The following is a 14,139-nucleotide window of genomic DNA, read 5'->3' as shown; positions in this document are numbered from 1 at the left end:
TTGATGTTTTATTTTGCTTTTTACTTTTTAAAGGACAAACACATGGACACACGGCACGTAGCCATTAAACAATAAATAACAGAACAAAGTCAACAAACAGACAACTCAAACTAAAAATCAAATGAACAACAATGACAATACAATTATATAACTGAACAAACATAGAGAGACACAGGGCAGCATCTAGTACAATGAATAAGGTTAATAAGAGACGCTATCTGGTGAGGTGTAAGATCTTCCATAAGATCCAAGATGGGCGCCATATCTTCTAAAGTGTTTTACGCTTATATATATGTGTATATATATATATATATATATATATATATATATATATAAACAGTATATATATATATAAAGGTCTGTACGGAAGAAGAAAGCTAGTGTGTGAATGTAACCCAGACAGCAGCTCTCATAGTGAGATGTGGTGGATTCGCTCACATGACAGACCTGACTACACATGTCTTCATCATAACTGGTATTGAGCTGCTATAGGGTTTCTACTCACACACACACACACACACACAGCCAGCTGAGACATGCTGTTGCTCACCGCTGTCTCTGCATCATCAGCACTATGCAGCAGTCTGTCTTATGTTATGTGTGTCATGGCGGCCTGTCTGTGGACAGTGAAGGCTCAGGAACTGAACCGTTGGTGCTCAGTTTCTCTGTGAAACACGTTCTACACACTGATACCAGTGGACCATGTGATGACAAGGTATACAAACCGCTGTATGAAGGTTATGTTCCATAAGAATACCAACAAAGTCATTGGATGACAAACTAGCAGCTTAAAGTCCTTGAACACACAAAGAGCCTCTGACTACATTGCACTGGAGCTCCTCTCACCTCACTTCACCCTCAGCTTTCCCAAACTAGTAAATCATCATCAACTGTTCATTCATTAAATACCTAAAAGCACCTTTTTATAGTGTAGTCTGGGCTTTACTGTCTTTACTTTTATGTTCAAGCCTGTTCTTGTCTTTAAACAGATCATCATACTGATAGATAGGTTCTGTGTGTGTGTGTGTGTGTGTGTGTGTGTGTGTGTGTTTAGTGGAGCTTTACATTGTAGATAAACTGAGCTTCATAGTATAAATAAATGACTTATTACTGACAATCCAAACAAAAAGGTCCAAGAAAATTCAGTTAGAGAATTTTGATCTAAGACATCATTATCAAGTATCATTGTCCTCTCCTGGTCTCTTTGATGTTGTTTGTAGTCTTCTATAACTTTTATAATATGCCGTATATTCTGTCACGAGCATATTCAATATATGTTTCACATTTGGAAAATCTGTCCAACCTGCTGTCTGGCTCCAGGTTCCTGCTGCTCTGTTGTTTCTGGAGGAACGTAGAACTTTTATCAAACAACCTCCAAATATGCAAGCAAGGCACCAAACCCCCCCCCCCCCCCCACCCCCGGTGCAGGTGTTTAAAAATGAGACACATCAGCAGGTAATGAAGCTAATGGCTGACTCGCTTCCTCCCAGACACAGAGCCGGTATGGACAACAAGGCTCTGGAACCCGACTCTGTGAGCATCCCCGTAGAGGAGGTGGTCATGTGTAACGGAGGCGTCCAGCAGCAGGACGCGTCCATGTTGACCCACCTGAAGAAGGTGGAGAACCACATCACCGAAGCTCAGCACTTCTCCCACCTCCCCAAACGCTCCGCCGTGGACCTGGAGTTCAGCGACCTCTCCTACACCATCCAGGAGGGCCCGTGCTGGAGGAGGAGAGGTAGATATGTAGATACCCTACATATACACACACACACATACACATATACACACATACATATACACACATACTTATAAAACTTATTTTACAGCCAGAAATAATACAATATTTTGTACTGTTGCAGTTTGCTATTAACACTGTTTAGCGTGTCATCTTGGTTTCATACGCGATTCTCAATCAATATCATAGTGGCCTGCAGTAATATATAATAATTCACGGTTCAGATCATATCGTGAGTTTGAGTTTCGGATCAGATCATCAAGAAAAGAGAGCTTGTGTTAGAAGTTAAACATCATAATTCATCTCTAATATCTGTTTTATATTCATGTGAAAACATCTCCTTCAAACTACTGGATTTATTCAAGTTTATCACCAAAACTACATTTTACAGATGACATGTGAACACATCATGATAACGTTATAATGTACCTTCAGCCAGTCCTCATGTTCACTGAGCAGAGCCTGAAGGCATCATGATGTCACTGAAGTGAACCTCCGTTGGTTAGCCGTTAGCGGTGCTGCTAACGTTACTAGCTCTCCTCCTGTTGGTTAGCCTTTAGCGGTGCTGCTAACGTTACTAGCTCTCCTCCTGCTGGTTAGCCGTTAGCGGTGCTGTTAACGTTACTAGCTCTCCTCCTGCTGGTTAGCCATTAGCGGTGCTGCTAACGTTACTAGCTCTCCTCCTGTTGGTCTAAACACTGATTGATTGTTTACAATGTAACATTAACAGAGACTAGAAACACAAGTTCTACTGAGTCAGTAAAACTTTATTCACACTGTGATGGTTAACGTTAAACTGTGTAGTTAACAACGGTCCGTTACACCGCTAGTTATGATAATAACACAAACTGTATCTAGGAAGCTCAGTCTGTGGAGACTTGGTTTGGGAACCAGAAGGTCACCAGTTCAAGTCCCAAAACCGACCAAATACAGAGTGTGGACTGATAGTCTGAAAGGTGCCCGTTGGCTTCCTGGGCTCTGCTGAAGTTCCCCTGAGCAAGGCACCAGACCCCCAAACTGCTCCCTGCTGTACAGTAGTAGCTGCTCACTGCTCCTCATAGTAGGAAGGGTTGACGCTTAATTTCACTTGCTAATGTGTGACATGAAAAGCTGATTTGATATTAATTCATCTATTTAAACTCTGAAGTAGAAGTATAATACATTCAGTGGTAATTGCAAGAAGACTACGAAACATAACTGAAAGAACATGTTTGTCTATTAGGCCGCTCAGAGTCAGGTGAGTCGTGCCGTGGATCAGACACACGGACCAGTTTACCAGACGTCTGGTGAGGAATAAGAAGTAGCTTAAAGCCGGCGTATGAGGCTCAGCAGCAACAGAGAGACAAATAAACTCGCCTCCGTTCGGCCTTGGTCATCCTCACTGACTGCTGCTTACAGTTGCTGCAGCGAACCTTTCTCTTTATTGATCGTTCTTGTTGAGATCATCTCCCTACAGTAGGAGGGCTGATTGTTTCTGACACACTGGATCCACCAGAGTCCATGGATTATCACACAGAAGATCAATGAGCTCAGTGGAGTCACAGACTGTAATAAACTAATGCAGGAGCCATGCACATTCTACTGTTGGCTGTATTTTAATCAGGCGGTAATCTCCGGTTCTGAACTAAGTGAAGTCAAAGCTTCATGTGTTAAAGCTGCATTCTCTCTAGTGTCCACCAGGGGGCGACTCCTCTGGTTGTATAGAAGTCTATGAGAAAATGACTCTACTTCTCTCTTGATTTATTACCTCAGTAAACATTGTAAACATGAGTTTATGGTCTCAATCTCTAGTTTCAAGTCTTCTTCAATACAGCATGATGTTCATTTAGTAAATGATGGTCCATTTAGAGTCACACAGACCATAAAGCAGGGGATGCTTTAGGGGCGGGGCTACACAGTGATTGACAGGTCTCTACCAGAGACGTATACGGCGTCTCTACGTCACTCCTCCTCAGTCCAAATATGGTCACTTCCTGTTCAGTGGTTGCAAAAAATACAACATGGCGACGGCCAAAACACCAAACTTGGGGCTTCAAACTGATCAACAAAGATCAAAGTTTCAAAGTAATTTTGAACTTTATGCACTGAAGGTAACGATCCACATGCAGCACAGGTTGAATGAAAAGTTGAAATACAGAATATTTACAGTAAAGAGCATTGAGGTAAGCACACAAAACTGTACAATTTAAAGTGAAGTTCTTACATTTAAAGCCCTGTAGCCTGCAGGCCTAACGTGTAAATATTCTGGTGATTTGGCTTCTTGGAGCAGAGGTTGTCATATATTTGGGTTTTTGTCTGTTTCCTGTTTTATTTTGAAGGGCACTCCTCATGCGTCATGTTTGGTTTTATTTCTGGGTTTTTCACACATCCTGCTCCACTGTTCTCACTTCCTTTGTTCCTCAGCCACTATTTCATCAACCTCAGCTCCTTTGTTCTGTGTCGCTTCATCCTTTGTTGTGGAGTTTTGTTTTGTAAACTTCTTGTTTTATTGAAGTGTTTTCTTTTTATCTGCCCGTCTGAGTTCTGTATTCAGGTCCTTCCTGTCTGTGCTGCTCCCTGAACGTGACATTACAAATCACTTTCACGTTACTTATTGAAATCATATCATTTAACTCTCGATAATACAAAGATTACAGTCACTGAGTATGTAGGTTGTTTGTTTAAACAAAGCAATCGCATCAGTACATATAATAGAACGGACACATCCTGTTCAGCAGACACGTTACAACATGAATATTCATAGCAAATTGAATGACTTTTAAGATATGAGTTGTAATTATATTTAGCTCTGGATCAAATCTCAGCCGCTCAACCCAAAACCTAAACCAGTCCTAAACCTTTACAGAATGCTGGAGCTCTCAACGCTGAGTGAGCAGTATGCACCTGATCTCAAAGAAATGAACTTATCACAACGTTCTTACCAATCCTCAAAATAACAGAGCCTGTTTCAGTCCTAACATTTACAGCAGCGTCATGTGTTCTTCACCCTGTAAATGTAAGTAAGACGACGTGAACCAGCCGGTCTCATGAGTCTGATGTTAAGTGTACGCTGCGTGTGTGTGTGTGTGTGTGTGTGTGTGTGTGTGTGTGTGTGTTGGAGGGTTTGCTCTGAGGGTTCCAGTAAGTGCTGCATCGTCTGAGACGGTTTAGGTCATCAATAATGTAGCTGAACAGAGGAGAGGAGGAGAACAGAGGAGAGGAGGAGGGAGGGGAGGAGGGAGGGGAAGGATGAAAGGAAGGGGAAGTGAGGTAGGATAAAAAAAGAGGCGAGGTAAAGTGGGGTAGGGGAAAAACGAAGGAAGGTGAAGTGAGGTAGGGTGAAAGGAAAGGAAGGTGAAGTCAGGTAGGATGAAAAGGAGGTAAGGAAAAGTGAGGTAGGATGAATGGAAAGGAAGGGAAAGTCGGGGGGGAGGTGAAGTGAGGTAGGGTGAAAGGAAAGGAAGGTGAAGTGAGGTAAGGTGAAAGGAAAGGAAGGTGAAGTGAGGTAAGGTGAAAGGAAAGGAAGGTGAAGTGAGGTAGGATGAAAGGAAAGGAAGGTGAAGTGAGGTAGGGTGAAAGGAAGGTGAAGTGAGGTAAGGTGAAAGGAAAGGAAAGGAAGGTGAAGTGAGGTAGGATGAAAGGAAGGTGAAGTGAGGTAGGGTGAAAGGAAGGAGAGGTGAAGTGAGGTAGGGTGAAAGGAAAGGAAGGTGAAGTGAGGTAGGGTGAAAGGAAGGTGAAGTGGGGTAGGGTGAAAGGAAGGAGAGGTGAAGTGAGGTAGGGTGAAAGGAAAGGAAGTTGAAGTGAGGTAGGGTGAAAGGAAAGGAAGGTGAAGTGAGGTAGGGTGAAAGGAAGGTGAAGTGGGGTAGAAAGGAAAGGTGTGTGCCATGATACATAAAGTTCTCTTCCTTTCGACCTTTGGAGAAGCTTGAAGTGAACTCCTGTAGAAGAATCACGTTTCTCTCTGGATTGATGTGCTGCTCAGCTTGACTCATAGATTTACCTTCATGTGTTTGAACTTGTTTGAAGTCTCCTTTCAGTCGCTCCACAGTTCAGCTCTCTGCAGACCTCCTTCACTGTGTTTGTACAACAGCCACAGCACCGAGTCACAGCGGCGTGTCCACGACACAAACAATGAGTGTTCCTCCAGCAGTCCACTCCTTTCATCCAATAATAACTCGCATTCTGTTTATTAGACAGACACCAGCAGCAGCTGAGACAGTGAGTCACGTAACATGTTTCACCGTTATGCACTTTCTGAACCTCTCACATGTTTTGATCCATCATTACATATTAATAAAAGAATACATCTGCTGTAATGTGGCTCAAATAAAAGCATTTTCTGGATAAACTAGGCATATAAAGGCAAGTCTGAACACTCTTAGCAGCATAAACACGTCAGTGCAAAGCTATTTCTTGGAAATGTGACAAATATTACTTATAGCTTAAACGTGAACTCTGTCTCTCTGTCTCTCTCTCTGTCTCTGTCTTTACAAGTCTATACAAATTAAGCAATTATGTTTTATTGCCTGAGACTGTTAACCCAAACACAGCTGTGAGATGAGTTAATAAGAAGATCAAATGTTATTCCAAGAGGAAGAACAAGCAGCACTAAGAAACACACAGAGAAGCAGCAGCTTCAATGAGAGCGCTGCAGTGATTTTAATAAAATGATGGAACCCACCGGCTTCACTTTCTATCTGTTTAAAATGAGCTTATAGACTGCTGAGGGGTTATATTGATATCAGGCTACTCATCACCATCCTCCAGCACACTAAAGATGTGACACAAAGAGAAGAACTCTACACAGTAACCTGTGTTCACAGAAAAGGCTGCATCTCACTCATCTCTTCTAACAACAGCTGGACTTCAGGTTGTTCCAACAACACAAGATCTAGTCTGTTGTTTTCTGATCCCGCTCCTCTCGAAGGTCCTGAACTATAAACTATATGCTGCAGAAAGCTGATGTGAGCGCTCGGTGCTAATGCTGTTAGACTTCAGTGCAACATCTGATACGTTCAGACCAAAGCAGTGGGTCAGGGATTTATTCTGCTGTTGACTGAGAGGACGTTCCTGTTATCCGGAGCGTTTAAGATACGTTTGAACTGAAGAATATGTTCATACATGACAACGTGCAGGATAACAGTTCATTAGATGGTTTGAGGTGAACATCTGTGCCTCTTAAGACTGAACCACAGGTACAGTTACTATCAGTGAAGGTGATCATGAGGTCCTGAATGATGCAGCAGAATCTTGTTGGTGTGTTGGTGGGAAGCTGGTGAGGGATCATGTCCTCGGTGTAAATCCAGTGACTCCTACTGGTTGATTTGTCTGCTTCTGTGCAAAGAGAATGAACTGAATGACCTTTCACAGCTGGTGCCTGCTGTAGGGTCAGACCTTTTATATCCGTTTGATGGTTTTGTGTCCTCGTTATCGTGTTTGATGTTACATCTATTACATTTATATTATGTCTATGATCATTGTTTCTGTTAACGTTATGATTACGATGACTTCTCTGTTCGTCATGATGCCCTTAACAGGTTTAGTTTAAAATGTTAAAATGTTGACTCTGTGTTTCCGTGTGTAAGTGACTCAGAGTGTCGACACAGATGCAGAGACGTGGACGCACAGCGAGGTCTCGTTGTCGTTGATGAAGTGGTCTTTGCCATCAATGCTCTCTGTGTCGGTTCCAGGTTTCAAAGCTTTACTGAAGTGTCTGTCTGGAAGGTTCTGCAGTCGAGAGCTGATAGGAATCATGGGGCCCTCGGGGGCCGGGAAGTCCACCTTAATGAACATTCTGGCTGGATACAGGTGAGAGTCAAACCGCTGTCTACTGCGCAGGTAAAGGCTGTTATTAGGACTGAAGCTTCTTTCATTCACACATTCAAATTCTAAATCAACATTCTAAATCTGTACAGCTTCTTCTTTATTTATTTCTGTTCATTTAGTTTAAACACACTATGTCTGCACAGTTGCAGACAAAGACCCGGCTGCTCTAATAGATTCCAGTGATGGCTGCGTAGGATTGTTTCAGACTCGTGTGATCCAAACATTTACCAAAAGTCAACATCTATTGAAAAAAGATCGATGTGATCATTTCCACAATTCACAACATGTTTTTATCTAATGAGTCCATTTTAGTTGTAGTTCAGCCTTTTAAAGACGGCGTTTCCACTGCAGGTAAACACAGCAGCTCTTCTCAGAGGGAGGACCGCAGCAATCTAACAGCACCATGACTTACATTATATCACTATAGTAAAAGACACAACTACAAAGTTTACTTTTACTTTTATTCACAGGGTCGTCTGGCAGCAATCTAACAGCGTCAGTGTGTGTGTGTGTGTGTGTGTGTGTGTCTCCAGGGAAACAGGGATGAAGGGTCAGATCCGGGTGAATGGGAAACCTCGGGACCTGAGGACGTTCAGGAAGATGTCGTGCTACATCATGCAGGAGGACATGCTGCTGCCGCACCTCACGACCCGGGAGGCCATGATGGTGAGCTGTTCAATGATGACATCATTAAACTCCGTCTCAACCAGCAGCGAATATGTCGACAGACGTCGATGGTTACTGAGCCAACGTGCTGCAGGAACGCTGCACGACGTGATGTGTGACGCGTTCTTCCTCTTTGTTTCAGGTTTCAGCCAACTTAAAGCTGGACGAGTCTATGGAGGTGAAGAAAGAACTGGTGAGATAAACACATCTACTCACTCCACACACACAGAAACAAGATGATAACAGCACTGAATCCTGACTTTAAGCATCGACACTTACATTTCTGTGTTGATCTCTGCATCACTCAGGTTGTGGGTAGAGATGTAAAGCGTCTTAACAGCGCACCGGTTGTGTCTCCGTCTCTTCCCGTCCAGGTGAACGAGATCCTGACGGCTCTGGGGCTCCTGGACTGCGCTCACACTCGGACCAGCTCTCTGTCGGGCGGTCAGTGCAAACGTCTGGCCATCGCTCTGGAGCTGGTCAACAACCCTCCGGTCATGTTCTTTGACGAGCCCACCAGGTGAGACGGACGCAGGCTGTGCTGTGACGGTTAAACTATAGAACTATAGAGAACATTTTAACTGATGCGTACATCGAGTCAGAAGGCTTCTTCTGTTATATAACATTAAACTTTTGCTGTTTTTTTTTCTAGTTTCTACCAACAATATACTTTGCCAAGTTAATTGGTTAATAGACGAATCATCACTGTGAGCATGTGAAATGATCGGTGGCCCAGAGGCACATCTGGCTGCTTCCCTCTAATGGATCCAGTGACAGCTGGACAGCTGGTGTTGGAGTGATTTTGACAATCATACTCTTAATCACAGAGGCAGCATCTGGACGCTCTGGGACACTAACTGTCAAATGAGCTAAACAACCTCAACAGGTTCTCAAAGTCTCTCTCATGGAAACCTTAAACATGACCAGAATAGCCGCCAGCTTCCCCGCGTCCTCGCAGGTTCTCTACAGTTAACGTCAGCCTTACTAAAGGATCATTTAGGTTTGTTAAATATCTTTCAGCTTCACTTCCAGACTAAATGGTACAGACGATCTGGCTCAAAGCTGTTGATGCAGCGTTCGTGTGGATTTTCGATCAATTGTTTATTGGATTAAATCGCACTTTTGTTTCTGCCGCCGCAAGACTACCTCACCGGGAGGAAGACCATCAGTTAGCAGTTAGCAGTTAGCAGTTAGCTCGAATTCAGCCAGCGCAGAACCACAGACGGTGTACAAGAAGTGAGTTCAGATGAACGAGCCGTCTCACTGTAGATCTGAGTGATGAACTCTCACAGGACGAGAGGAATCAATAACTCTCAGAACGCCTGAGAAGACGTTCTCCTGTCGCTAACGTTCTCCTGTCGCTAACGTTCTCCTGTCGCTAACGTTCTCCTGTCGCTAACGTTCTCCTGTCGCTAACGTTCTCCTGTCGCTAACGTTGTGTCTCTGCTCAGCGGACTGGACAGCGTGTCGTGCTACCAGGTGGTCTCTCTGATGCGCTCTCTGGCGCTGGGAGGACGCACCATCATCTGCACCATCCACCAGCCCAGCGCCAAGCTGTTCGAGATGTTTGACAAGGTACGAGTCCCGACGTTCCGCTTTCTACTGATTGTGTGAGCAGCTGTGGTGCTGCAGCATCTTAACGTCTGCTCAAGGTTCTGGATAGTTGAGTGAATAATAACGCATCGTATCTTAATCGTTATATTTAGGAACGTAGCAGGTAACATAGATGTAGTACTACAATGTTTACAAGTACACAGTAAGTAGTATAGTAGTTGAGTTGTGTATCTTTTTAGGTGCTTTGGGGGCATTTTGTAAGTTATTTCAGGCTGGAATTGTAACATAATTGAATATTTTTGGTATCTAAACATCATAATAGATCTATAGCTGTGTGGGCCCTTTACTTTCAGCCTTGACTGTTTCTGTGTCTCTGCAGCTCTACATCCTCAGTCAGGGACAGTGCATCTACAAAGGCTCGGTCCCGTACCTCATCCCCTACCTGAAGACTCTGGGCCTGCACTGCCCCACCTACCACAACCCTGCAGACTTCAGTGAGCCCACATCACCTCCGTCCACACATGTCCACTGCTCTGTGGCTGAGGATCCTCCTCATTCATTCACTCATCTGTGTCTCTGTGCTCTTTGTCTCAAGTCATTGAAGTGGCATCAGGAGAGTACGGAGACCTGAACCCTGTGCTGTTCGAGGCGGTCCAAGGTGGGATGTGTGCGTTAGGAGAGAAGAAGAACCAGTGTGACAGCAACGGACAGTCGGTGTGTGCAGCAAAGTGCCCGATGGTGCGTATGAAGTAGAGGAAGTGCTGCACGGCGGTCGAGGCTGGACTAACAACTGGGATCTCAGACACTTCAGGGCCCAAATGAAGTTGTTGTACATTTATATAAACGATATAAATGCAATGATTACTACTTAAATAAGAGGTTCTGTCTCGTAGAGGACCCTGTGTCAAAGTCTTTTTGTTTTCAGCTGATATTCAGCCCACGATACTCCTTCTTGTTCTTTACACTTATTCGCTTTCTTACCAAGAGTTCGATGAGAAGATCGGGCCTCATGCGAGAGCCACGGATCTCAGGGAGCAGGACTCAAATCTACCGACTCGGTCCTGAGTGAACACTTCCAGACACGTACAGCCTCGCAAATCAACGTTTCACATTCATGAACGCGTGCTCGTTTACACAAAGGTGGTATTCAACGAGTCCACGCTGGTGATTCACAGTTAATCTGACGAGACCGCCGTACAAAAGAAAGGAAGAGAAAGTGAAGAGAAGGGTTCTGGTGTGAGGTCTGGTGTTTGTATGACGAGAGGAAACACTTCTACAGCTCACTGATTAACAGCTTATCGGTCATTCGAGGACTCAGCGTGGCTCTCCCAGTGAAGCTACTATTAGAAATATCTGGTTCTGTTTAGTGCAAAAACCATCTGCTGCATCTTAAATCAATCTATGAAAACAACGTGTCTCCACAGATGATCTCCTGGTTTCTGGTGTGAACGTAGACACACATGTATTAATGTTGTGTTATTATCTGCCCCCCCCAGGACGCCGGACACATAGAGAGACATTCTTTTGCCACCAGCACACTGACACAGTTCTGTATCCTCTTCAAGAGAACCTTCATCATCATATGTCGGGACCAGGTGGGTTCCTACATCCCCTCACGCTGTGAACACATGAACACATGAAGAGACGTCACAACCTTCATCCACGTTTCTGTGTTCTGTGTTCTCAGGTTCTGACCCACCTCAGACTGATGTCCCACATCTTCATCGGCGTGTTGATCGGTTTGCTCTATCTCAACATCGGCAACGACGCCAGCAAAGTCTTCAACAACACGGGCTTCCTCTTCTTCTCCATGCTCTTCATCATGTTCGGAGCGCTCATGCCGACCGTGCTGACCTGTGAGTCCCGCGGAGCTCTAAATCTCACGTGTTTAGTGATTTGATGTTGACGGATGTGTGTGACCCCGTCTGTTAGTTCCTCTGGAGATGTCTGTGTTCCTGAGGGAGCACCTGAACTACTGGTACAGCCTGAAGGCCTACTACCTGGCCAAGACCATGGCTGACATCCCGTTCCAGGTGAGCTGTACTCCACTGCCCTCTAGTGGAACGTGAAGGAACCGCCTGCTTGTTGCAGTGGATTAAACACTGCTGCAGGGTTTCACTAAAACACTAAACACACATGTTTACCATGAATATTCATGAATATAATGAGTTGGATTGTGTGTCTGGTACTCGAGTACTCGAGTAAGACCATAGACTGTATATAAGAAGTACTCACCATGACGTCTCCCACTGGTTTGTGGACTGTGGTTTTCAAGCCTCGATTTCGGCGTTTTGTCCGTCGCCATCTTGGCTTTTTGGCGCCGTATACGTCTCTGGTAGAGACCTGTCAATCACTGTGTAGCCCCGCCCCTAAAGCATCCCCTGCTTTATGGTCTGTGTGACTCTAAATGGACCATCATTTACTAAATGAACATCATGCTGTATTGAAGAAGACTTGCGTGACGTCGCCTCATTTGGAATGAATGGTCCTTTCCTCTTTCTGTGTTCGGTTTATCTTCAGCACGGGTTCTTCAGACGTCTCGTTGTGGGTTCCTCCACTAAATGAAGGTGTTGTTGTGCTTTCAGGTGATCTGCCCCATCTTGTACTGCAGCATCGTGTACTGGATGACGGAGCAGCCTCCCGAGGCCAGCCGCTACCTGCTCTTCTTGGCCCTGTCCACCTGCACGGCCCTGGTAGCCCAGTCTCTGGGCCTGCTGGTCGGGGCCGCCTCCACCTCGCTGCAGGTATAACATGTCATGTTAAATATGTGATCCGTAGCAGCCACACGGTGTACATGTTAGTGAGAATGTGTCCTCTGCGTTCTTCACACAGGTGGCCACGTTTGTTGGACCGGTCACAGCCATCCCAGTGCTGCTCTTCTCTGGATTCTTTGTGAACTTTGACACAATCCCCAAATACCTGCAGTGGAGCTCCTACGTGTCTTATGTCAGGTGAGCAAAATATAAAGAATATGTTTTTATTACAACCGGGATCATTTTCTCACTAAGTCAATCATTTACATTGGTAAACACATCGCTCTGACGTTTGATCTGTCTGTCCACTAATCAAATGTCCAACATTGATCGAGTGGCTACAGCAAACTAAATATACTTTAGTTCACTTTCTAAGTAGTTTTGCGACACCGCTGTCGTTTCAACATGTTCTCGTGTACAATGACCCGTAAACGCTGTCAGAAGCTAACTCATGATCCACTGAGAGATGAGCGACGATGGATCGGTCTCAGGCCACGCCCACACTGCTCTGTCTCCTCTTTAAAGCGCATTCATTCTGCCGATCGTCCACACTACGCCGGAGTTCTCAAGCACCAAAAACGGAGGAGAATGAAAACGCCGGGGTCGCGTCGAAAACGGATACATTTAGAAACGATGACGCCCGCAATTAAGTGAAAAATAAAACGTTCCACTAAATGTGTCTGTTTGAGTTCATAGAGAAGATCTTAAGTATCAAACACGACCTTTCATCATTGAAGACTACTTTATTACTCCATTCTACTTCCTGTTTACACGGCACCATCACGCCCCGTGCACGTGACTGGTCACGTGATATTCGTTTGTCGGGCGTGTTAGTGTGGAGGGAGATCATCTCTGAAACGATGCTGAAACGTGTGCGTTCCCTCTCTCAGGTACGGCTTTGAAGGCGTCATCCTCTCCATCTACGGGATGAACCGCTCAGAGCTGGAGTGTCCGGGGAAGGTCTGCAAGTTCCAGAAGCCCGAGGAGGTCCTGCAGCTGCTGGACGTGGAGGACGCAAAGCTCTACATGGACTTCATCGTCCTGGGAATCTTCTTCATCATCCTGAGGCTGCTCACCTACCTCGTCCTCCGCTACAAAGTCAAGTCAGAGAGATAGGTGTCTCTCTCTCTCTCTCTCTCTCTCTGTTTGTCTCTCTCTCTCTCGGTCTCTCTCTCTCTCTGTCTCTCTGTCTCTCTCTCTCTCTCTCTCTCTCTGTCTCTCTGTCTCTCTCTCTCTCGGTCTCTCTCTCTCTCCTGTGCACAGACAAAAACGAACCTCTCACGTTGGAATGAGTTTCATTTCATTCGACGCGTCGCTGCTAAAAGGGGCGGAGCATCCATTCTGCTGCACAGGGACCGATGATGAGGAGTCACCTCACGGATCAACACACACCGGTTTTACCTCAGACATCAGGACTTAGACTCTCGTGCACAAAGCCAGATCAGCAGCATTGATACTGTTTCATATATTACGTCCTGTCCGTGTCGGGACGCTGGTTCCACTAAACTTCCCCTTTTTAGAAAAGAACGAGCGTCAGAGAAACGCCTGAAGACGGATGTTAAGTGTGATAAGTTGTGCCTGATCACTGGAGTTTGAGCGACTTTTAGTTCTGTATTTTTTGTG

General features: G+C 45.0%; 1 protein-coding gene across 1 annotated transcript; it reads left to right on the top strand.

Moving 5' to 3' along the window:
- Positions 1–1,503: 1,503 nt before the first annotated feature.
- LOC306700889 (ATP-binding cassette sub-family G member 4-like) lies at positions 1,504–13,768 on the top strand (the record flags this gene model as incomplete). Its single annotated transcript, XM_079166027.1, has 14 exons — positions 1,504–1,738; positions 7,408–7,525; positions 8,077–8,209; positions 8,352–8,402; positions 8,584–8,729; positions 9,661–9,784; positions 10,143–10,257; positions 10,359–10,501; positions 11,260–11,358; positions 11,451–11,619; positions 11,696–11,796; positions 12,349–12,507; positions 12,596–12,714; positions 13,407–13,768. The coding sequence occupies 14 exons, from the start codon at positions 1,504–1,506 to the stop codon at positions 13,630–13,632; spliced, it is 1,938 nt and encodes a 645-aa protein (XP_079022153.1). The 3' UTR covers positions 13,633–13,768.
- Between the last annotated feature and the right edge of the window lie 371 nt (positions 13,769–14,139).

This window comes from Pholis gunnellus, assembly GCF_910591455.1.
Source record: "Pholis gunnellus genome assembly, chromosome: 9".
Classification (NCBI taxonomy): Eukaryota; Metazoa; Chordata; class Actinopteri; order Perciformes; family Pholidae; genus Pholis; species Pholis gunnellus.
The sequence above is the reverse complement of the archived record's forward strand: the minus strand, read 5'-3'. Positions and strand labels throughout refer to the sequence as shown.